The following is a 25,421-nucleotide window of genomic DNA, read 5'->3' on the forward strand; positions in this document are numbered from 1 at the left end:
TGCGGTCATTCACCAAGTCAATGGTGAAAATAACACAGAGACGTTTCGTGTGATCAAGGATCAGTTTAGTGCAATCAAGGATCAGTTTAGTGTGATCAAAGAACCCGTACGGGTCCCGAAACGTCTGTGTGTTATTTTCACCATTGACTTGGTCAGTGACCGCAATTTCTTCAGATCACATATATACCGGTGAGCATGCGCGTGCTGGTCACCTTGCCATGAGGCGATATGAATTACATAAATGCGTTTTCTTTTTTTTCGTTCTGTAATTAGCAATGAAATAGACATTCAGTCGCTTTGCAACATGTCGCTGATGTTGCTACAGCGGGGTTAGCCTGGCAGACCTGGCCGGCAATTGCTTCTGCGCCAAAATAGGCCACCATGTGTCCATCAGAGTCCTGGCGTTCGCAGAAATGTGAGAAGAATGCGTGACACTTCCCCTGCCATTCTTTTCACGAAGGTACGGCGAACGGGCGAGCGCGGTTGCGCTTGTCGGCGCTGTATCAGACGCCCGGAAAAAGAAGCTGTTAAATAGGGGTGTGTAGTGATTTGCCGTAGGAATACAGCCTCAACTACAGATGTATGATGTGCGATCATGCTATCAGTTGTCCGCGCTTCTTCCATGCCTTGTCGTTTTAAACCGAGCTTCGCTTCGAGCTTCTCGCTCTCACACACGCTGTAACTTAAATGCGCTGCCACTTCAGGTTCACCCTTATCTCAGCGTAACAACGTTTTGGCTAATAAATGCGTACCAAGAGCGAGGCTTAGTGAATTCCGCCCCTGAAGCAGACACATTTCATGTTGAACTTACAGCTTACGAAAAATTGTTACAACGTTTGCGAGGGCCTTTGAAAAGTCCTACACACAAATTAGCGTCAACAATTAGGAAGCAATCGTTGTTGGATTCTCGTAACGCGTGCAGCCACTTAAATAAATTGTTCATATGCTTTAAGACGCTAATTGAAATATTTTTACGAAAAAGTGACATGACTTATGGTCCAATCAATATAGATTATTTATTATGTAAATATGAGGACTCACCAGAATGCACCAGTCGAAATAACTTATTTAATAACGGTACGCACGCGGAAAGTAATTAAAATGCTTGAGTAATCGTGCTTTGTCGGTTAGTAATACTACTCGAATACCTGTGCGACATTTGTATCCTTCCTCCGTTTCTTCGGAGGGAGAATATTGTCCTGAAGACTGTCGCTTCTTTTCGCACACTCTCCGTCACTCTTTACTGAAACATAAAAAACCTGACCATCTCTAGCTCATTAAATGCAACAAGCTTCATCCTACGACCTTAAATTTCCTTCAATAGAATCTCTAGCGCATTTGGGACAAACTTACGCAACTTTCTCTACAAAGTGCAGTGCCGGGACTTACGGTGACACGACGGCTGCGACGAGGCGGGGATCACGATGACGGCGTTCAGCAGGCGCCAGTGGGCGAGCGCGTATGCCACCCAGGGCATTGTCGCGCCACGAGAGGGTAGACGAACTTAAAGGCACCCAGCATGAGCATGCGTTTCTTGGCGGGCATACTAGCGCTGCGCAGGCAAGGGCGAAACATCGTGAGACATGGATGAAGGGAACCTTACGACTACGCGCGTTGCTTAGTAGAGTAACACTGCCTGCACCTAGGTGACGCATCCAAGGCGCTTTACACTACGGTAGCTGCAGCGAATCTGTGGTAGTGAGGTTGCGCCACCAGTTCTCACTGCAGAGATGCTATAATACATCAAGTATTCTCGGCAGAAGTGCCACACATACGCTGCTCCCTTAGGGGTCTGCGCATGATTAGACGTTCCAACGGCAGAGCTTTCTTCGCATACTATCACGGGCTTCGTTTCTTTTCTTTTTTTCAGTGCTGTCTGACCGATTGAACCTGCTCATATGGCACCTAATGCTGACCTGCAGTAGTAGTTCCAGTGAGAACAGGAATATCAAAATAAGGATAATCAACGATACATCACCAATGATTACTTTAACTTTAAAGACAAACCTCGAACGGTAGCCGTCCAGCTATCCTGTCCACCACCCAAGGACTTCTTTTCCCGGCGTGTTTGTGCTCAGCCTTTTAAGCCCTTAAACAGGCAAGCTCTCTCCGTGAGCCTCGAGAGTATTGCGCCGAATAAAATTAGGTCCGATTATGTACGCGAAAGAATCTCCTCCCTGTCGACATGACCTGAGGAAGCGCGTTGGACGAGCTTCACAAATCCAGATTAAGGTGGCATCAATAACCGGGCGTATATGCCAATGAATAAGTTTGCATAGCAGGCGTTATTTGCGATATTAATTTGGCCATCACAAACCCGCACCTGCCAATTCTGATCAAGCGTGGAAACGACGCAGTTGTCATCACGCAATGCCATGTGCTTTGCCTCGATAACGTATGCTGCGTGACGTTGGTGTTCAAAACAAATTCCGTCCCATCGCATGCCGACGTCCGTTGTAACTACGACATTCTGTTCGGCTACTTGTTCCCACATTGCTCCCATGTCGTAATTGCATTCATCATCATCATCAGCCGTTATTTGTGTCCACTGCAGGACGAAGGCCTGTCCCTGTGATCTCCAATTACCCCTGTCTTGCGCTAGCCGATTCCAACTTGCACCTGCAATTTTCCTAACTTCATCATCCCACCTGGTTTTCTGCCGTCCTCGACTGCGCTTCCCTTCTCTTGGTATTCCACTCTGTAACTCTAATGTCCACCGGTTATCCATCCTGGCATTACACAGCCTGCCCAGCTCCATTTTTACTCTTAATGTCAACTAGAATATCGGCTATCCCCGTGTTGTTCTCTGATCCACACCGCTCCTCTTCTGTCTCTTAACGTTAGTCCTAAGATTTTTCGTTCCATCGCTCCTTTGTGCGGTCCTTAACTGGTTCTCGAGCTTCTTTGTTAACCTCCAATTTCTGCCCCATATGTTAGCACCGGGAAATGCAATGATTGTACACTTTTCTTTTCAATGACAATGGTAAGCTCCCAGTAAGGATTCGACAATGCCTGCCGCATGCACTCCAGCCAAATTTTATTCTTCTGTAAATTCTTTCTATAATCGGGGTCCCTTGTGAGTAATTGACCTAGATAAACCGTGCTCCTTTACAGACTCTAGAGGCGTCTCTAAAAACAGCTGAGCATATGTACCCAGTGTGCAGAGTCGCATAGTGCAGAGGCCTGCAGCGTTACAAGACTATAATTTGCGAGTTGCGATAGCTCCCTTGTTGCTTCTTCCAAAGATTGCCCATTAAATACAGCCAATGTTTCATCACGCTATCTGCGGGATGTTTAGTTGTCATGTGTTGTTGCAAGGTTATTTCCGTAGAGAAAAAAAGCCAGCCATGGGCCATCTGTAGGGGTAGTCCCTATGAAGCAACATATAAGCTGATTAATTATATGTATGTGCGTGAGTTATTCAGCAAGACAGAAACAGCAGCCATGATCAGAAAACGATGGGCGCCGGTTCACATAGAAAGCTAGCTTTAACAACATAAATAATGCTGCGCATCAGAACTCTTCTGTTCCATGTTTATTGACTTCTACCGCAGCTGCACGAACACCGCCAAATGCTGCTTTGAAGGCTCCGCAAGATTTTTCGATTTTGATACGATTAGCATTATTTCTCAAATTCATACTTTGAGCCTATATATATATATATATATATAGATATATATATATATATATATATATATATATATACGCTGACCCAGTGGCCCAAGTTGTCTGCCAGCTTGGGCCACTACGTACGTGCTCGTGCTCGTGACGCCATCATGGTCATTCCATCGCCGTCATTCCAGCATAGAGGAAGGAAAAATATTGACCCTTTCCGCGGCGATACCGTGGGCGCTGCCATGTTTGATCACGTGTTGACGCGTCCATTGCTTGCCTCAACTGCCTCCGTTGCCTCCTTAAACAAGGAGGTGTATAAACAATAGATGTGTATGACGCCCGGCGCGGCTCAGGAAACCTCTGTTTCGGGAGCTATCGTAGACGCTGACTGGGTGGACGACACGAAGCTTTGGCCAGAGCTTCACAGGACATGCAAAAGCGCTTTGGAGCTCATTAAGATTTGTTCGAACGGCGCGAGCAGCGTATATGGTGCTTGTTCTAAAAGTGTGGCGAAATATGTATTCCAAGCTATCCAAGCTTTCCGCTTATGAATTGAACCAGGATCAGTGTTTTTTTTTTTTGTTACTTAATTGGAAAATACATTGAAGCAGTGGCTTGTCACGTTTCTGACTGAGTGAAGTTCGTCGGTGCGGTCACTATCTGATTATTTTCTGCCTAATCGCTCGCTGGTGTGCTTAGTTGCAATAGATTTGTTCTTGCTGCACACTAGGCTTGGAACGTAGCTGTTCTGTACTTCGTAATAGCATGTAGCAAATATTTATTATCGCTAGTAACTCGCTTACTCCTGTGGACTGTCACGAAACATTCACCTTCATCCATTCGTGTGCTGTCGGTGTAGTCGGTCACCCACGCTTTGGCACACTGATTCAAATGTGCGCCCATTCACACATTCTTAATACGTTGGCGATAGAGTGTGCGCAAGTTTCCGTGCGAGTAGGGGTAGATGTGTGTAGATAACGTGAGCGCAACTTTATATACCAGGAAGCGGCGCTACACCATTTGTCATTGTTTAATGAGGTGTACTCTCTTGCCGACGTCCCAGGGTTGAAGTCTTTGGAGGTTAGTGATACAACGCTAGCGGATAAGTGACTTTTTTATATACGCAGAAAGTCGTACACTAAGAAGGGCCGGCAACAGAGGCTGTCCATATATAGCAAGCACATAGCAACAGTCCGTTAACTTGGTGACACGTATTCATTCTATTCCTTAATATGCCAGTCAATATTTTTGCAACGAACTACTGCACGTCTTCAATCCACCACTCCGCATTTTGCAGCATGAATGGAGCACAGTGCGTGAGCGAAAACCCAGTTGCATTTCCGACAGCTGATGGCACAGAAACATGGCAGAAGCGGTGATGATTTCGTATTCGTGCGCTTTCACTGAGGCAACGTATGGCGCGCCGCCGAAAGCGCCATCTCGTTTCTCGAGAGAAAACTGCTCCGCGAAAAGGGTCAATAGGAGGGAGCCTACCGCAACGCGATTGACGCCTGCCGTGGTGGCCAAACACGTGGTGAAAACATCCGAGCGCGGAGGCTACGCCAGAGCGCGCGGTAGGTTTTAGTACTCCCGGTTGACTTATTTTTTGCAATACTCATTCGAAACCTTTTGAAACGCTTGAAATAAACAAAAACAACATCAAGGGGAAACAACCAGGAAAAATCTTTTTTCCTTCCTCCATGTTAGCAGCTGCAGGCCCAGAGCGCATCGAATAAAAACTACCGGTAACTAAAGATCTCGGCAAATCTCGATTCTCCGTGATCTCGACGCAAGAGGTCACGTGTTGGGCCACCACTGCTGGCTACACGAAGCGTTCGCTTGCCAAGGCGGGCTGCGTGACGTAATGCTCCCTCCTATATTTTTCCTTCCTCCATGCATTCCAGCTTCTTCATCAGACTTTCGCCATCCCGTCATCGTCGCGCTTTCTAACCCCGACTGAGGGACCCAAGTTGTCTAGTATCTTGGGCCACTACGTAGGTGTTCGTGATCGTGATGCCATTTGGGTCATTGCATTTTCTTCATTCAGGCTTTGTGAAGCCTCTCGTCATGCCGTCGTCGTCCCGCCATCCTCATCGGACAGTCGTCGTGCATTGGTTGTCATACCATCGCCGTGTGGCCGTCGTGATCGTTCCATGGTCATCACTCCAAGCTTCGTATTTTGACTCTCGCCATGCTGTCATTGTCTCGCCATAGTCATCATGCAGTCTTCGTAATACAGTCGTCGCCGTCATATTGTCCTTACACCGGTGTCATATCATCAACGTCATGCCATCGTGGTCGTGCCATCGTCATTAGACTCGCTTCGTCATCCGGTTGTCGTCACACCAAGTCCATCGCCATTCCGCACTCGTCGCCATCCCCACTGTCCTCGTGCCGACGTTGTCACGTTGTTGTTGTCGTTATACCATAGTTATCACTTCAGAATCGTCATCTCGTTATCGTCACGCCGTTGTCGTCATACCCCCTTTATCGTGCCATCGACGTCATTACTTCTTCGTCGTTCCATCACCGTCACTGCTGGTCGTCGTGCTTAAGGGTGGCCTTAGCAAGCGAGTGAAATATCAATGTGGGTCGATGCCTGTGACACTACATGTCGCGTGTATAGCCGAAGCAACGGATGTTTCAGAATGGCCATTACAGGTTTTAAGGTTAACGTGACTTCAGCGATATAGTGCGTCGCTATATTGGTTTAATGCTAATCGTATTACGGTCGACACTCATCGTGAGATGGTTTCTGCCATAATTTTTCTTTGTCATACTTGTCACATTTATTTTTGCCCATTTTTCTGCACACCGCGCACAAATTGTACTCAAAATGATTCATTTTCATTTTTCTATCATATGCCTTTCTTTCTTTTTTTGGCGTGCTTGCCAAAGTGCAGTGTCTTCCCTGCAAAATTATTTCTTAGAAAGTATAGCTTCCATATGACGAAAGGCGTCGTCGAAAAGAAACGCCCAGGTTTACGTTGGCAATCTATACGAGGTGTCGTTTAACTCACGGCAAATTAACATGACAAAGTGAGGTTTATTACGCTACTTCGGCTTCAGTAAATTATGCTAATTTTGCTGCGTTTTGGATTTGAACTTATGAAATGGAGGCCGTTCGCTTTGGCATTGAGAGATGAGCTGACTTCATTAAGGAGCTGGACCCGTTAGCCTGGCAAATGCTGTTGCACGCTACTGCAGGTGTTTGGTGAGGACGGAATTTACACGGTGACCTCACAAACACACAACGGCTCATTCACGACACACGCATATATACACATGCACATTATTCACAAGTTTTCGTGAGGACATGCAGACATTAGAATATTGATAAGATCCAACACACATGTTGAAATGTGGGTCAAGCAAAACTTTAGTCAATTAGGTGGTACAAGCCAAAAAACGATACGTACAATTGAGTTTATTTTGTTGCTATGCAAGTTCTAACATCATGCGATACGGACGTTCACTTACCGTACAGGCCAAATCATTAACCTCAAGCGCACCACGAATAATTGCTAGTAAAACATTGGGAGCCCCAGATAAAGTGCAGTGTTCTGTGCCTCAGTACTGCGACCTATGCCCATTGCTGTTTTGTTTCTATATGACAACATGTGCTTGTAAATTATTGGAAATAAAGCTGTTCGTGGCTTTAATTTAAATTAGTCATAAGTAAATACCTTGGCCTATGCGGATGATATCGCCTTGTGTGGCACGGACAGGCAAATTATCAATGAAGCAATATGCATTGTCAATCATTCTCGTTAAATTACAAGCAGTCCTTCAAATTGGGGAAAGTGCCATGTGTTTTGGCGCGGAGAATGGATATCGGCCCCAGACACCTACGCGAAGGTTTGGTAGATGATAAATTGTGTAAAGTATTTTGGTGTGCCATTAGATTGCTATGAAAATATTAAGGTGTATTTGAAACAGAAAGTGCATGAAACACCTACCAATTAAGGTGGATAGGTGGAACGGAGCCAACTTGTCTCTTTTCAGTGGGGGGACAATTTGCAATGTTTCCTTCCGTTTTGTTTCCTATTAGAAAGCTGCGGTACATGACGTGACTGCTACACTGTTCGCGGACGAACGTAAAAAGTTGCAGAATGTTTGTGCTGCTTTTTTGTAGGCGTCCCAGTGGGAAAGGTGCAGCCACATTAACTTGTTCAAAAAATGTAAAGAATGGAGGCATTTCGTGCATCTCGTGCATCTTTTCATACGTCGGCTAGTGAATAGCTTCTTGTTGCTCCGCGACACAAACGCCCTTTTTAGAGCACAGCTCGTAGGCACCTATTCGGCGAGCGGCGGTGGCGGCGGCGTCCCTCGTAACAAAGGGAACGAGCACGGTGAAGGATGGAAGAGCGATCGTGGAGCGCAGCAGGAGATTAAAGACAGGCGATAGTGAATAGAGTGCGAGGCGTAAAGCGGAGGAGGAGGGTATGGCAAAAGCGCGAGACAAAAGACCATGTAGATCCGCGCACGACGGGCTCTGCGGCGATGATAGCTACGAGATGGAGACAGGGTAACGCGTGTCACACAGATGGGAACAAAGCACTACTTGAGTCGAGGTCTGCCTGCGGCGGCTCCTGTGAATCGCGCCCACGCGTCACCCACGTGCTGCCTCTCGCGATCTCCATTGGCGAGGCAGTCGCACCAGACTTCGCTCCGTTTGCAACGTGAGAGATTGCCCGCGCAAGCCAATATATCGCGAAATGAAAACATCTATAGAGCTGCGGTCAAACTTCGCATTCGGCAGTATCATAATCGTCGGTGAAACTTTTTTTCTTTAGACCATACATAATTTTTTTGTGTTGCCTGTGGTAGTCTAATCCTAGTCTTGGGATGAATTACTCGAAGAAGCAAATTTTACTAGCACGATAAATCAAAGTACCTAATTGACTAATTAACACAATTTCACTAATTGTTTTTAAAAATAACTTTGCGGCTCATATTACAATTTACGAATTGCTGCGAGGGAGTTCGCAACGCTTATCCACTTGGAACCAATTCTCAGGGTCGCACCAGTTTCGAGATATTCCTAGTATGCGATGAAATAGATTGGCGTTCCCGGTGTTTTGTGTTTCAATGCATAGCACAGTATTTTATTAATGTTAGTAGTAAGTTAGTAGTAGTCAGTGCATCTTTACCGCAAATTTGACGGCGCATTTCTTGACACCGGTCCGATTGGGAGAATGCCTGTTAAGGTGGTGGTGGTGGTGATGTTGAAGCAGGCGGGGTCATCCTGGCATACATAGCCGGCAATTGTTCCGCCTGATCCTCCTTCTTGTTGAGATCAGGGGTGTGTGACCAGGTGTCGATGAGCCCCGTGTCTCGCAGGAAGGCCATTAGCAGTCGTTGCGCTCTCTTCCTGATTGCCGCGGGCCCTTCGGGGAAAACGACGTCTTCAAAGGTCCTGTGCGTAAGACCGCTCTTTTGTAGGCTGTCGACCATCGCTTTTCTTTCTGTGTCAAACTGCGGCCATAGCCAAATGATATGTTCGATATCGCCAATGTCACCACAGAAAGCACAGAGTGGGGAAGCGTGAAGCCCAGTCTTGAATAAACAAGTTGGGGTCGGGCCTGATGCGGTATAAAAGCGTCGCTTCTTCTCGGGTAAATCCATGAGTTACAGAGGCTTCGTGTGGATTCTTGTAGATCTCCCTAAAGTGAAGGCAGATTGCACTCTTAGGGTTCCGAAAAGCTTTTGGAGCTTTCACTTTTGGGACACATTTCAGCGCTAGACGTGCAAGGACATCAGCTGTCTCGTTTCCATCAATTACTACGTGTAATGGCATCCACTGAAACCTTATGTTAAATCCTTTGCTCGTTAGGTCGTTAATCAGTGCCAGAGGTTGCCTTGTAAATTTCTCTAGAGGTAGGCCACGATGTAATCTCTGTAACGCTGACTTGGAATTCGTCAGCATCACGACATCTCGTGCAGAAAAGGCCCGTAGTTTCCGCAAAGCCGCGGTGATTGCGGTGCTTTCCATTGTTGTAGAGGAAACTACGTGATCCAGTCGGCCAGACCATGACACATCAAGGGATAGTATGCAGAATGCCACTGCACAGCTTTCTGTTTGGGCGCACACCAAACCATCTGTGTACACTTGTAGGTGGCGTTGACACGCTGTGCTCAAGTGGTCCAGCACAATAAACTTTGCTTCTGTAGATGAAATGGTGCGTTTCGCCGGTAGGTGGGGTACGCTGAGGCTGCAGGTAACGTCCGAAAAAGACCATGGCGGGTCAAGGGGACTTCGTTTAGGCCATTCCAATCCTAAACATCGGAAAGTGTTCAGCGCCGCATGGAAATGTGAGCGAGTTCTTGCTCTTAGCCCCCGGAGAAGCGCCGTGCCTGCGCGGCACTCGCCCAGCCTTAATAGCTGCGTCAGCAAGGCCTGAGATGCCAAGAGGCGGAGGGGAAGAGACTCTGCCTCATTAGTGACTTTCTTGTTTGAAGCCGCCTGTTGAACTCCCATTGCAAAGCGAAGTCCCTTTCTGTGCACTGTCTCCAAGCGCTCGGATTGACTCGATGGCGGTGATTTCAGAGGGAGCTGATAGAGAATGCGGCTTGTTATCAGTGCAGCGTTCAGTTTAAGCATGGGCATAGGATTGTTTCCACAACGTAAACTTGCCAATCGACGAAGTGCGTTGACTTTTTGCACTGATGCAGCCACAACACTGTCGACCACACGACGCCATAGTAGCTTGCTGTCGATGGTGACGCCCAGGAATCAAACATGAGTTGTACGACGAAAGAAAATTAAATCATGGGGTTTTACGTGCCAAAACCACGATCTCCTTATGACTCCCGCCGTAGTGGAGGACTCCGGAAATTTGGACCACCTGGGTTTTTTCAACGTGCACCTAAATCTAAGTACACGGGTGTTTTCACATTTCGCCCCCATCGAAATGCGGGCGCCGTGGCCGGGATTCGATCCCGCGACCTCGTGCTCAGCAGCCCAACACTATAGCCACTCAGCAACCACGGCGGGTAGTTGCACGAAGAAGTGAATGCCCTCTGATACTCAGCGTCAGGCGTGTTGACTTGCGTATCACCCCCGGAAAAAGCATGAAGGCCAATTTTTCCGCTGATAAAGATAGGCCAAGTGTCGATAAGTGGCGTTCGATGATGGAGATTGCGCCCTGGGATATCTGGGCCAAACTTCTGTGTTGGTACCCCGAGATCCAAATACAGATGTCATCTGTGTAGAGGGACATTTTAACTGCCGTCCGACCTACTTTCAGTGCATCTGGAAGGCTGGCCATGGGAACGCTAAAAAGCAAGGGAGATAGGAAACTTCCTTGTGGGACGCCGAGGGAGATTCGTCGCTTATCACTCATTATACTTCCGAGCTTAACATGGACACATCGATCTCTGAGAAATTCATGGACGAATCGAAGAGCATTTCCCGAGACGCCCACGGTTCGGAGTCCGTTGATGATGCTTGTAGGAAGCCCACAGTCATATGCCTTGGCAACGTCTATAAAGATGGCGAGTGTCGAAAGGCCGTCTGCGCGATGGTGCTCGATATGGCTTGGTAAATCCAAGACACTGTCCTGGGCACTCAACCGTGGACGCAATCCGGTCATACACGATGGCAGTCTATTTCCTTTGCTTAAGCTACCATGTTAATCTCGTACATATTAGTCTTTCCATCAACTTTGATACGCACGATGTTAGCTATACTGGCCGATATGAGGCGAGGTTCGCAGGATCCTTTCCGGACTTGAGCAATGGCACCACCCATGCTGTCTTCCACGTTTCTGGGATTTCTCCTGTGTTCCAGACGTGATTAAATATGTTCAGAAGGGCTCGTGTGTTCGTGTGACAGATTTTTCAGCATCAGATTGCTGATCGAATCGGGACCCACAGCACAGCGTCTTCTTAATTTGCTAAGCGCCAAATCCAACTCACGAAAGGTGAATGGCATATCCATGGTATGGAATGCTTGAGACAACAGAGGGTTCGATACTCCTGCTGATCAGCCAGATGTGTATAGGCCTCTAAAATCTTCTGCAAGGGTTTGCAAATCTTTTCCTTGCTTTAAAGCAAGTGCTTCGAATGGCCTGTGCGGGCGAATCTTTCCGGATAGACTATTCATTACTCCCCATATCCTTGTCATGGGAGTAAACGCCGGTAAACTCTCACGGAAAGCAGGCCATTGAACTTGTCTTAACCTTTTTGTGTGACGACGGATGACAGCGTTTACCCTGTTGTATTCAGTTTTCGCAGAGGGATTTCCCGTTTTTCTCATTAGTTTCCGCTCCGCTCTCCTACGCACTGCGCAGAGGTTCTTTAGTTTCAAATCAAGAGTAGGGAAATGATCTGGCAGTTTCAACATTGAGGTAGCCATTATCTTGCTCCGCAGCATATCTGCGAACAGCTCACCAGGGGATTCATCCAAAGCTTCTCTGTATGTGTCTCAGCGTGTCACAGCACAGTAATGTCGACCAGCCGTGTGAAATCCGGTGATGTTGGTGAAGGTCGGAAAATGGTCGCTGCCCATCCTGTCTGGGGCGGTTGTCGACGATACGAAAAGGTCTGTAGAATGGATCACGAGGTCTATGGAACTCCCGGAATCTGGTGGTCTGAAGAAAGTCGGTTTGCCACCGTTCGCGATACATAAGTCAGCAGCATCCGTGGCTGCGACAAGTTCCTTACCTCGGAAATCTGCAATCTTATCTCCCCAAAGCGAATGATGCGCGTTAAAATTGCCACAGGTTATTGTAGAAGAGGGGCAACGAATGCAAAGGTCCTTTATAAACGCCTCCATGGAGACCTTCCTGCGTGGACGTATATACACCGACACCACACTGAGTTTTCGGTTTCCTAGGCATACTTGCACAGCGGCGACTTCCAAGTAGGTAGAACAAAGGTCTTGCACTGGTAAGGCAATGTGAGGTATTTCTCGTCTAATGTATATCATCACACTTCCATTTGCAAATGACGGTATACTCATATTTACATGTCTGATGTACCCTGGGATCGTCCTTCCATTAGGGAGACCGGCCTCCGAGAGGGCTAGAATTGGTATAGGTACGTCTCGAAGGAAAAGGCTGAGTTCACACAGACGCTGTAGAATACCGGCGCAGTTCCATTACATTATTAAGGGCACTTTTGGACGACGCAATGGACCAAGTGGGCGAGAAATTGCCGTTATGCTACTGAGGGTATGTGGAAATAGAGCAGAGTATTACTGACTCAAGAGCCAGCACTGCTTCCAGCATACCCTTCGTTCAACTCGCAGGCATCTTCTCGACGTGCGAACGTAGTGCCGTGAACAAAGCGCATATCACATGCTGGCAGTTTTCCTGCTGACTGCTTCCAAGTGGTACTTGAGGTCGGTTCACCGCGGCCGCGCTGGTGCGCTTTTCGGACTTTTTTTTGGAACAGGTTTCTCAGCGGCGGTGACCGTTTGCGTTGGCTCAATAACTTCGTTTGTCGGTGTGAGACGCGGGAAAGAAGATGCGTGCTCTATTTCCAAACCACTTAGTTGTGGCGCACTGGACGTCTTCTTCGTGTTCGATGGTGCGCTTGCATTCTCTGGACCCAAGACAAACATCTCATTCCTTCGCTGAGCAGCTGTCCGCGCAGGACATCGACCGTAGCTAGCATGATGGTCACCGCCGCAGTTTGCACACACAAAGTTTTCTTTACTTGCACAAGTCATGAGGTCCCCTTCAGCGCTTGCACCTCTGTTCCCCACGACAGTACTTAGCGTTATGTCCGAAGCGCTGACACTTAAAACAGCGTTAGTAGCAAATTAGTAGCGAGCTATACGGGGTAAGGAGAGTAATGTTATCGGCTGTATAAAGTTGGAGATATTCGCTTACTAACTGAATTAACAAGCATGGTGTCAGTGCGCACAATCAAACATGAATAGATAACACTCAATCCGCACACAATCGCTGTCAAAACGCTGCATGAGCTGTTACAAACGCGGGCGGCTAGGCCACACCGCAGTGAACGGCAGGCGTCGACCAGCAAAAGACGTGCGTTTATTCCAAACATGTTAACTTATAGAAAAACGGGGTGGGGGGAGAAGGAAGGAACAAAGTGACGAGGCATGCGCAGTGTTCCACTGAGCAACCGCAACTGCTGCCTTGCAGATTGCCACATGAGCAAGCACGCCAGAAGCAGCGAGCAAAGGTTCGTGCGGTCTACCGCTTCAACGGAAACTGAGCGGCGAAAGCACAGCGCGTAGAAAGGGTAGGAGCCGTGTTGCAGATCGCTTTCAAGATACGCTGCACGCGACCGCCAGGCGCCACGCAAAGTACAAGTGCGCGGTTACTCGCAGAGCAGAAGCCACAACTCCTCCCTCCCGCGCTGCCATTGGGTCGCCAGTTCCCTCTGCACCTGGTCGCAAGATACGCATTTGGTGCAGCAGCTAAACGACGCCTCCCCTTCTTCCCTCCCGTCCCCCCACGGTCTTTCGCGCGACGGAATAAGTTACGTTTGCTCTCTGCCGTGCGTTCGCTCCCCGTGAAAGCGCGCGTCCCTCGCGCACTTTCACTCGCACATGCAGCATACGGCGCGCGGCGACGATTTTATCGCCGTTGGACTTTATAGGGAACCTCACGACGACGGCGACGACGACGCCGACGGCAGAAATACTCTTGGAGTGTCCATATAATTGGTATCGTAATAAAATTGTACTTACATTCCCATGCAATTGCTTTGGGATAATAGCGACCGCGAATATAACGAGAATTCGCTATATTCGCGGTTCGCTAATTCGCTATAACCACGAGAATAGCGAGGAAACTAGAGAACCCTTTGGTGGCCAGAGTATAAAAGGTGCTTTTCATCTGGTACTTACCTAGCACAAACGGGATGTTGCATATGGAGAGGAGCACGCCACCCTGGATGAAGCGCGTCAGCAAAAAGAGGTAAAAGTCTTTTGAGAAGTAGGTGGCCACGGCTCCTACGCCGGATAGCAGGTAGACCGCCGCCATGACGGGGACACGGCCTACCCTGGTACGCAAACAAAACAGCTGTCTTAGTTTATTACTATTTCAAAACAGCAGAAGTTGGTTATATATGATACAAGAAAGCCCCAAAGGTTGAGACTACAGCGGCACCCTTGATTGGTCCTTGCACCCAAAGGAAAGCAAATAAACAAGCAGCTGGCTGTAAGGAACTGGTCGAGCACACGTATACAACGACAAAAACGAAGGCAGCGTTCCAAACAATACACAACACGATGAACAAAATTCAATAACCGCCACATTTATAGTACATATAGAACTCTTGAAACACTTCTTTCAAGAAATAGTATGCAGATCCAACAGAGATGTTGGGATCTAATGTAGAGCAATTTTAAGCGCAGCGGTTAATTAAAAACTATGCAGCTAACGGCTGTGCGTACAATTCATGGCTGTGTAACTTGTGATCTAGTGTACTGTTTATGTTTATGGACAACAAAGGTCACAACGTTAATGTATTGCAATTTTTAAACCGAAGCTTTCTTTTTTGCCTCTTCCTTCGACATTCCCGCTGCTGCTGGATGATGTTTCTGCTACTGCCGGCTCTTGTACTGCCAAATAACTCTTGCTGAAAGCGTGGGTCATACAGAACGTGATGTCGTCATGGCGCCGTCCCCGTCGTGGCATTGCCATCCCTGCTGGCTGCTGGCTACACTCTTGCAAGGTTGGCTGGTACAGTACATAGTGCAAAAAAAAAAAAAAAAAAAAAACACCTGATATAGTGCAGATTAAGGCAAGCCTATTGGCCGAAACATGATATAGTGTAAATAAACCAATTTGTTGTTGTTATTGTTGTTGTAGTTGTCACCTTAAACTGTTGGCACGTACCGACGAGGGACAAACCAAGTATATAATGCGAGTTAAGGCAACCCAGGGTACTCAATATAATGCAAACACCTTAAATAGTACCGGATACTAGTACCGGATACAGTGAAAAGAAACACCGGATATATCATGAATTAATTAAGGTGCCCTGGCCCCTCCGGATGATTGGCCATGAATGGGGCGGCAGTGGGTAGATAAGGGAAGAAATTGTATTTTTTAGTTAAGAATGAGATAATAAATGAATCCAACACGAACACTCCGTAGTTCTCACGTCATCTTCGTCATCATTCCTTCGTCGTCATTTGATCGCGTTCATGCCATTCTGACCATTCTTTCGCTGCCATGTCATCGCCATATTCCCGCCGTTTCCTCTCTGTCGCTGTCATATCGTCGCCATGACGTCGTAATCTTCAAGTCATCGTCGTACTTTTGTCATCATAATCCTATGGTCCTCATGCCAATGTCATCATCGGGTCGTTATGACAGGGTTGTCGTCATGCCGTCGTGGTCATTCCGTTGTTCTAATTTTGTCGTCGCGATTCGGCTGTCGTCATCCGATTGCCATCATGCCTTTGTTGTCATGTCATTGTCGTCGTTCCAGCTCCGTCATTCCCTTCGTCCCACAATCGTCGTCGTGACTCGTAGTCATACCATCGGCATCGCTCCGGCATTGTCTTGAGGTTACTGCTAAGCCATCGTCGTCACTGCAGCGTCGTCATCCCGTGGTCAGCGCACAGTCGCGTTCACGCCATCGTCGTCATACCATCATCGTCACTGCAACGTTGTCATCCCATGGTCGTCACGCCATCGTCCTGACACCATCGTCGTCTTGCATCGTGGTCACTCCAGTGAAGTCCTCCCATGGACGTCATGCAGTCGTTGTCATACCACCATCACCACATCAGCGATACCATGGTCGGCCCGCCGTCTTTGTTGCGCCATCGTCGGCCCACCGTCGTCGTCACTCCATTGTGTTCATCCCATGGTCGTCACACCATCGTCATCATACCACCATTGCCACACCAGCGTCACACCCCATGGCCCGCAAGCCGTCTTCTTCACGCCAACGTCGGCACTCCAGCATCGTGATTCTGTGGGCGTTACACCATGATCGTCATGCCATTGTCGTAACTCAAGCGCCGTCCTCCCAATGGCCTTCACGCCATTTACATCACATCACCGTCATCATATATCATTGTCACTACAGCGTCGCCATCCCATGGTCATCGTGCAGTCATCGTCACTGTCTTCATCACACCGCCGTCGCAACACCAGCGTCGTCATTCGTGGTCAACGCGCCGTCGTTGTCGTCATACCATCATCGTCATACCATTATCGTGTCTCGAACGTCGTCACACCATTGTCTTCACGTCATCGTCGTCACGCCATCGTCATCATACCATCGTCGCCACTACAGCGTCATCTCATGGCTGTCACGCCATCGTTGTCACAACATCGTCGGCACTCCAACGTCATCATGCCGTTGTCGTCACGCAGTCTTCACCAGGCCGTTGGGGTCATCCCATGGTGGTCATTTTGTTGTAGTGATGTTAATGACGTTGTCGTCATGCCTTCGTCGTCATTTCATCATCGTCGTCGCACCGTCATCATACCGTCATCTTATCCGCCGCGGTGGCTTAGCGGCGATGGTGTTGCGCTGCTAAGCACGAGGTCGCAGGATCGAATCCCGGCCGTGGCGGCCGCATTTTCATGGGGATTATGATTATTATTATTGGCTTTGAAAACATATAGTCACGTTACTGTATATGAGTGAGTGAGACAACTGTAATGAATATCCTGCAAACGGATGGCCTGGGTCTTGGCCAAGCCCGGGGCAGCAGATATGGCATAAACTATTGGGTTTAATCTCATGGAAGCACGCAGTTACCGTCCGACACCTTCACTGAGAGTGCGTCTTCGTTGACGTCTACTTCAGCTTCCGCAGACGCAGCTAACCCACTACACAGTCAACGGTTATGGCCATGGCATTAACGCCACCCCCACCCCCCTTTCCAGAAAGCATTGTCTCGATGCTTCAAATGCGAAACGGACAACAAAAAAATACATTAACGGCAACACCGATAGAGTTTGTGCAGAAGAAAGTGTCACACATAACAGGAAATATATACACATGACAGGAAAGGGAAAGCGAGGAGCAGGCTGGCAACTGCCACCGGAAGAGGCACAACGGCTGCCTACTCTTCGGAAAGGAGGAGACAGCAAAATGCAAAGACACCCGTGTGCCGTGCATTGGGTGCATGTTAAAGGACCCCAGGTGGTCAAATTAACTCAGAATTTAATTTAATACCATCATCTTCATGCAATCGTGGACGTTCTGTCGTTGTCATTCCTTCGTCATCATGGCTGTCACGTGCATCATCGAGCCCGCCGCGTTTATTTTGAGCAAGGCGGTCCCCAGTGAAAATGTCTGGGTTATGTGGCCAATACTTGGAAGGGGTCGCTAAGCAGCAACACAGCTCTTCAGAAACACCAATGAAAGCTTCGCCTAAACCAATTCCCTCAGCGCATGGCATACGCTGATTATTTATGTCGATGCAGTACAGGTACCGCTCACGATCAGTTCCTAAATCCAAACACGATATCAGGCGGATGCACAGTGTAGACGACGGAATGACGACAGTGGAACAACCCTAAGGACATGACGATGGCAGCACAACCACTGCGGCATGACGACGAACGTATGAAGACGACGAAATGGCGCTCGCATGATAATGATAGAATGACGACGACAACATGACGACAAAGGGATGACACCACTGGAATGATGACGATGGCGTGATGACGACTACTGTATGAAGACGACGAAATGGTGAGAGAACCATAGCAATAGGATGACGACAATGAGATGATGACAATGTATTGACGACGACGGCGTGATGACGATGCAATAAAGAAAAACGAATGACAACAATGTATGACGACGACGACATGGGGACAATGGAATGGTGACGTTTGAATGACGACGACGGCATGACCACAATCGAACGCCGAAGCTAGAATGACGACAATAGAATGACCACGACGGCATTCCGACGGTGGTATGACCACGAATGCGCGACAACGACTGCGTGACGATCATGGCATGACGACGGCTAGATGGTGACGATGGAATAATGACGGCATGACTACGACTATGTTGCGACGGTGGTATGGCGAAACGGGATACGACGACGACTGCGTGGTGATGGCGGCGTGACTACCGCGGTGTGATGACGGTGTCGTATTTTGTGGAATACACTTTGTTGACGGAAACTCGTCAGGAAGTCACGCGAGAAATCTTTGGTAACAAAGGCAAGATTTAACTATATTCACGGCATCAATACAAAAACGTCTTCTTTTCACAGTCCCTTGGTCCGCTCTGGCTGTCGGTCTGAGCCGCCGTCGCTCCGTTGGCGTTGGGGAAAGCATTTCCTGATCACTTGCGGTTTTCTTTCTTCGGATCCCTCTTCGTTTCCGGGGTTGTTCTCGCGCATTTTGCCGAAGACGGTCCCGGCTTCTTTTCTTTTCTGTATTTTTCTACATCCCCCCTCCCCCCCCCCCCCCCCCCCAAATGAGCGTCGCTCATTTTAGGTTAGGCTCCAGTGGATACAGAAGCGGTACCGGTCGCCGAACGACCTTGCCGGAGGGCAACTTGACGACGCAAGACCGCACGGCTCCGTCCCGCCCTTTGAACAACTCAGCAATGCGGCCAGTTTTCCACATATGAGCTGATGACTGCTTTTCCTGCAAGATGACGAGGTCTCCAGTCCTGAGGGAGTTGGTTCCACTCGATGATATGCAGTGCGCGGACCGCAGTTGTAGCAGATATTCTCTTCGCCACCGTTTCCAGAAGGCATCTGTTAGTGATCGACGGTACTGCCAACGTCGAACAATGTCGGTTCTTGAGGAAGAAGGGACGGCTAGGGTTCTTGCTTCAGGTAAACTTATCACTCGTCTCCCTGTCAACAGGTGAGATGGAGTCAGAATTGATTCCTCGGCAGGTTCTTGTCCATCATATGTCAGTGGACGCGAGTTGATCGTAGCTTCTATGTCAGCCAGTACTGTAAGACGTTCCTCAAAAGTGAGGCTTTGGCGGCCGAGAATTTTCCGCAAGGCAACTTTGACGGATTTCGCCATCCGTTCCCACCAACCGCCCAACCAGGCGGCTTTTTCTATGATGAACTTCCAGGTGATTCGCTGCAAACTGCAGTAGTCCTGCACTTCGTGACTTCGTAGGATGTTCCACAGTCTCTGGATATCTTTCGAAGCTCTCTTGAATGTCAATGTATTGTCACTGTATATTGTTGTTGGCAGCCCTCTGCGAGCGATGCCTGAGTGCCAGTAGAAAACATTCAGAGGATAAACTCGACACCAATTCTAGGTGAATTGCTCTCGTCGTGGCAGAGGTGAAGAGAGCAATGTAGCTCTTTTCACTGTCGTTTCTCGTCTTTGTACACAGGGGGCCGGCAAAATCAATGCCGACTACTCCAAAGGCCTGATTGCAGTTCACTCGGTCACTAGGAAGGGGCGCCGTTGGTAAGTTGGTGCCGCAGGCATATCAGGCAACCCAAGATGACTTTTTTCACAAGCTGGCGGCAACTTTGTATCCAAAAACGTTCCCGCAGCTCTGTCATGGTTGCCTGCACACCTCCATGCAGTGTCCTGAGGTGAGCGTCGTTTACAAGAAGCTTGGTGACGGCATGCTCTTTTGGTAGTAGGACTGGGTGCCTTGTCTCGTGAGGCACCGATGAGAACTGCAGGCGACCTTTCACACGCAGAAGCCCCTCAGCGTCGAGGAAAGGCTGAAACAGAGCCTTACCTGAAACAGAGCTTACCTCCAAACAGTGTTGCTGTTTGGAGGTAAGCTCTTCTTTTGATCAAGGGCAGCAATCTCTTGCGCAAAACCCCTCTCCGGAACGGGGTGAATCCAATAATTTTCAGCTTCGTGCAGATCAATTGAGGTGAGATGTGCATCGGTGCTACGTGCTCGTTTCCGACAGTTGCTTATAAACCTCATTATCCATGCACTTGTTCTCAATAGTCGTGCGTAGCTGCTGTACTGCTCTGCCGGCAGCAACGGCGTCATTTGTGATACTTCTGTCAACAGTCCCACAATGCGCTTCCGTTTTTCTCCATAGATTAGCGAATTAACGCAATCAGGGTCCTGATTCATTACTGGCCATACATCCGGCTTCTCGACCAACTCAATTTGGTCCGTTTCAGTACAGCACGCTTTCACGCAGGAAATTCGCCTTCATACCCCTTGTTAGGCAATCATCGGGGTTATCTTTTCCTGGACAATGCCTCCATTTCTCCGGACTGCTCAAGCTTTGTATTTCCCTCACGCGGTTCTCTACGAATGGCTTCCATTCTTTAGCTGTGCTCTTTGTCCAAAAGAGTGTTATGGTGGAGTCTGACCACATGCACACTGGTACGGGCTGGCCTATTACACTTTGAAGGTAAGCAGCCATTCGAGTTCCAATTAACGGAGCGATCAGCTCAATTCGCGGCAGAGATATCGTCTTCAGTGGAGTCACACGGGACTTGGCAAAATGAGGTTTGCACTCACCCCTTCGATGTCACTCTCTTCTCGCAGATAAGCGCAGGCACCGTATGCTCTTGGGTTTGCATCACAAAAGATGTGCAGTTGCCAAGAAGCTGTTTGACTGGGCGCAAGGCAACGCGGGAACCAGCACTCTCGTAGGCTGGGGATCCAAACACAAAACTTTCCTTTTTTCCGCCAAGTCTTCTGGAAGCTGTTCATCCCATCCTAGTCGTCTTTCCCAAAGTTTTTGGAAAAGTATCTTAGATGAAGCCACGAACGGGGCGATTAAGCCCAGAGGATCAAATACTCCTGCGGACGCCTGTAGCACTACCCGTTTTGTGCTGACACCCGTATTGACGGCATTCAGCACTGCACCCATCGATATTGCCATATTGTCATTCATGGGCATCCATAGCAACCCCAATACCTTCTGTCCTTTATCTTGGTCTTGGGAATTGTCCTCGCCAAGTTCCTAACGAACCACTCCTGAATTTGACGACCACTTTCTCAGGTTCATACCAGCATCCTTCACTATTTTCTTAGCCTCTGTGGCTATCTTTAATGGTTCTTTTACTGTGCCAGCGCCGGTCACCAAGTCGTCAACGTAAAATGAACTTTTCAGTATAGCAGCTGTCTCTTGAAGCTCACCCGTCTGTTGATCGATATGTTGGAGTAGGGCGGTCGTCAGTAAGTACGGGCTTGCCGTCGTGCTAAATGGTACTCTCGTCATCCTCCATTCTTCAATATCTGGCAAGTCGGTAGCGTTGAGTGGTGGGCGACTGTACCACAAACATCTTAGAGCATCTCTGTCTTCTGGTAGCACTTCGATTTGCAGAAATGCCCTTTCGATATCTGCTACGAGCGCCACCCTGTGTAGACGAAACCGCAACAGAATTCACCCCAAGTCGCTGATGAGATTTGGGCATTTTTTGAGATGCTCATTCAACGAAGAATGTTCCGGCGCATGTGATGAGGCATCGAACACCACTCATAGTCTCGTACTAGTAGAGTCATTTCGAATTACTGGCTGGTGCGGCATATAATACACTGCGTTGAGTGTCACCGACTCTGCCACGCGCTCCGCATGCCCCGATTACAGGTATCCTCGGATTGCTTTGTCATATTCCTCAGCGAGTTCTTTGTTACGGGACAATTTCTTTGTCACTTTTCTTAGCCGTTGCACTGCCATATTTCGGTTGTCAGCCAAATCTGTTGCTTCTTTCTTCCACGGCAACGCTACCTCATATCGCACGGCTTTCTTTGTTATCTTGGCAATGTCTGAATGATCGATCTTGTGATTCTGGGGTTTATCTGAGACGCCAATGGCGTCCAATTCCCAAAACTTCTGCAGCATCGTTTCCACCTTATCTGCAGTATCAACGCCGATCTTCAAAACGCAGACATTTGCTCCTACGACAAAACTGGTGTTTATGCTGAAAGGGCCTTGGAATGTCCAACCAAATGTCGTGCTGATAGCCGCCAACCCCCTGGTTTTCTTCGCAACGTTGAACTTCTCCGGTTAGGAACTTCCAGAGGTGGTCAGCTCCAATTAACATCCCAATTCCAGGAACAGCTGGCATGTCCTCGTAAAGGAGGTTGTAGGCAATTATTGCTCCTTCTTGCTCCAACTACTGTACGAAGGCATGTTCTACGGGAACTGGTAGAACGTCTTTACATATGAAGGGCACCTCGACGGCTTCTGTAGTCGTTTCCTTTCCAGTGCACCGACTCCAAACTGGAAGTTCGACAACACGGCGACTTTGCGCATCAGCCGCAGTGCTTCCGAACGTGTTTAGGTAAAAGTCGGTGGTTGCCACAGCGTTCAAGTAGAGTACTTTTGAAACATCTTCTCGAATAAAAGTCCTCTGGCTGCCGCCGTCTATGACGCCTCTGAGGTAGCCACACCTACTTTCGCCAATGGCCCAAGTACGGAACGTTTGAAGAGCGACTTCTGTGTCTTTTCCTTCTTTTAAGGCTGCATGCACGTTAGTTGCGAGTACCTCCTTAAGCTCTGTTGCTCTCCAGTCGGGGTTGCAAACGGAGGAGGCATGTCGTTTATTGCAGTGAACGCAGTTTTCTTTTGCACTGCTTCGACTGGTGCCCTCCAACTGTGCAGCGAAAGCAGCGCCCGCTCGTCCCATCTTCGCTAGCTTTTCTTTCAAAGGGACGGGAGCCGTGCAAGCCTCGGTGTCGTGTTCCCCTGACTCGCAGAAGAAACACCTCCTCACCCGCTCCGGGTGCGCGTGAAGAACTGCTGCAATCGGGGTTCGGGGTGGCTGGCGTCTTTCGTGATTTTCTTGGCGTGTTTGCTTTGGTTTACTGCTCTCCTTCGCGGAATGCGCAAACTCCCTGTACGCTCCCTGCTTTCTGTTTCAAGAAGGAGAAAGTCAAGTGTCTCGGAAAGCTTTCCGCCAACACCGGTCGCCATTACACTCGGGGAGGACGATGCTTGTCCTTCCGATTGATTCACAGACACGTTAGATTTGCTGACTCGGCTTGCTTGTCTGTGGAATTCGACGATCATATCATGAGGGAGCGATGATATGATTATGTCACACAGCATCGTAGAGTACGTGGACGCGCTGACGCCTAGTTCTCGCAGACCACGAACGTGCGTCTGTATGTGGTCAAACAGTCGACGCAGTCGCCATACGTGAGCCGACGAAGATACTTGTGGTAGTGCCCTTAATTTCCCAAGATGTTCTTGTTGTATCCTTTCTTTGTCGCCGTATCTGCGTTGTAATATGCCTATGACATCCTCGTAGCATACTTCTGTGGCTTGCAGTTCTTTAATGGCGGCCATAGCTGGTCCCGTGAGAAGCGACCTTAGGTAGTGAAACTTCTGTGACTTTGATAGACCGTCGTTGTCATGCACTGCCTGCTTGTAACATTCCCAAAAAGCTTGCCAAGAGGATAGCTCCCCGCTGAAGGTCTCCAAACGCAGCGTCGGTAGTTTGATTCCATGCTGTTCGACTGGCATAGCTGTGTGCATTGGCTGCGTTGTTTGCACGTTGCCTGGCGAAGTGATTGTCGTGACAGGAGCTGCAATCCTAGCCTTGGGGTGACCCATTGTGTTGTTCGCTTTGTCGTCATACAGCACACATTCGGCGTAGTCTTCTTCGAAGATGTGGTCCGGAAGGCACGTTTCCAAGTCACTGTTGACCTTTCGTAGTTCGCTGTTGTTCACTTCAAGTCGTTGTAGAAGAGCCGATAATTGCACGACGTCTGCACCTTCTAACGCTGTGGTAGCCTCTTCGATTATGATGGTGTGCTGTCGCCGCAGAGTCCTTCGCTTTGCCTTGAGCTTCTCCATGTCGCCTTTCCTTTGTTCTTTCTCGCGGGCCTTCGCGCACCTCTCAGACGATGTCATCCATCCCGGGTTTCGGCACCATGTCGTATTTTGTGGAATACACTTTGTTGACGGAAACTCGTCAGGAAGTCACACGAGAAATCTTTGGTAACAAAGGCAACATTTAACTATAATCACGGCATCAATACAAAAACGTCTTCTTTTCACTGTCCCTTGGTCCGCTCTGGCTGTCGGTCCGAGCCGCCGTCGCGCCGTTCGCGTTGGGGAGAGGGTTTCCTCATCACTTGCGGTTTTCTTTCTTCGGACCCGTCTTCGTTCCCGGGGTTGTTCTAGCGCCTTTTGCCGAAGACGGTCCCCGCTTCTTTTCTTTTCTGTATTTTTCTACAGACGGAATGGCGGCAGTGACGACGGAAAATTGGAGTCGATGGCATGAAGCGAATGGATGATAACAGTGAAATGAAGGTGATGAAATGATTCCAATAGAATGAAGACGACAGCATGACGAGGGTGCCTTTGAGTCGAAACTCGCATCCGCGCTTACTTACATCACCTGCCGCCCCAAGCCGCCTCGATTTTTATTACTTACGATGCGCCTCTATGCAGTATGCCCGGTACCAACCAATCGTGCAAGATAGCAGCCAGAACCCTCAAAGTTCCACAAGAGGCCGAGAAAGCTTTGTTGTAGATAAAAACACACCAAAAAAGCGTTTTGCCTAGACACTCCTACAGATCAGCCACAACTGGTCTTCATATGTCTAGAGGCAAATGAATGGTTTCCTAGGCAGAAAATATCCTGGAATAAAGGAAATCTGTTACGAATAGACTCAAGCGAACCAATGTTCTGCGCTTTCAAACTGCCAATAACAGCGTCATATCCAGGCGCGTAGCCAGGGGGGGGGGGGGGGGGGCTGATGGGGCTTCAGCCCCCCCCCCCCCCCCCCCGAAATTTTTTCGTGCTGGCATGCACCGCCGACCAAAACTACCACCGACGCCGGCAATCATTCTGGATTTTGTCTACAATGTCCTTTTCACGCTCGAAAATACATTTCGGCACGAACATTGCGAACTCAGGCTGGATTTCGTGACAACGCCCTTGCACCTGGAGTCACGTAACGCAAGGAGCCCCATCCGAGCA

General features: G+C 48.7%; 1 protein-coding gene across 1 annotated transcript in view; it reads right to left on the reverse strand.

Annotated features, from left to right (window-relative positions):
* The window catches only part of LOC119454354 (solute carrier family 22 member 8), a 64,211-nt gene extending 49,635 nt beyond the window's left edge, over positions 1-14,576 (reverse strand). Inside the window, exon 1 of the mRNA XM_037716309.1 lies at positions 14,441-14,576. Within this exon, the coding sequence (XP_037572237.1) occupies positions 14,441-14,576 (136 nt within the window). The remainder of the gene's footprint in view (positions 1-14,440) is intronic.
* Between the last annotated feature and the right edge of the window lie 10,845 nt (positions 14,577-25,421).

The sequence above is a fragment of the Dermacentor silvarum genome, chromosome 5 (genome assembly GCF_013339745.2).
Source record: "Dermacentor silvarum isolate Dsil-2018 chromosome 5, BIME_Dsil_1.4, whole genome shotgun sequence".
Lineage (NCBI taxonomy): Eukaryota > Metazoa > Arthropoda > Arachnida > Ixodida > Ixodidae > Dermacentor > Dermacentor silvarum.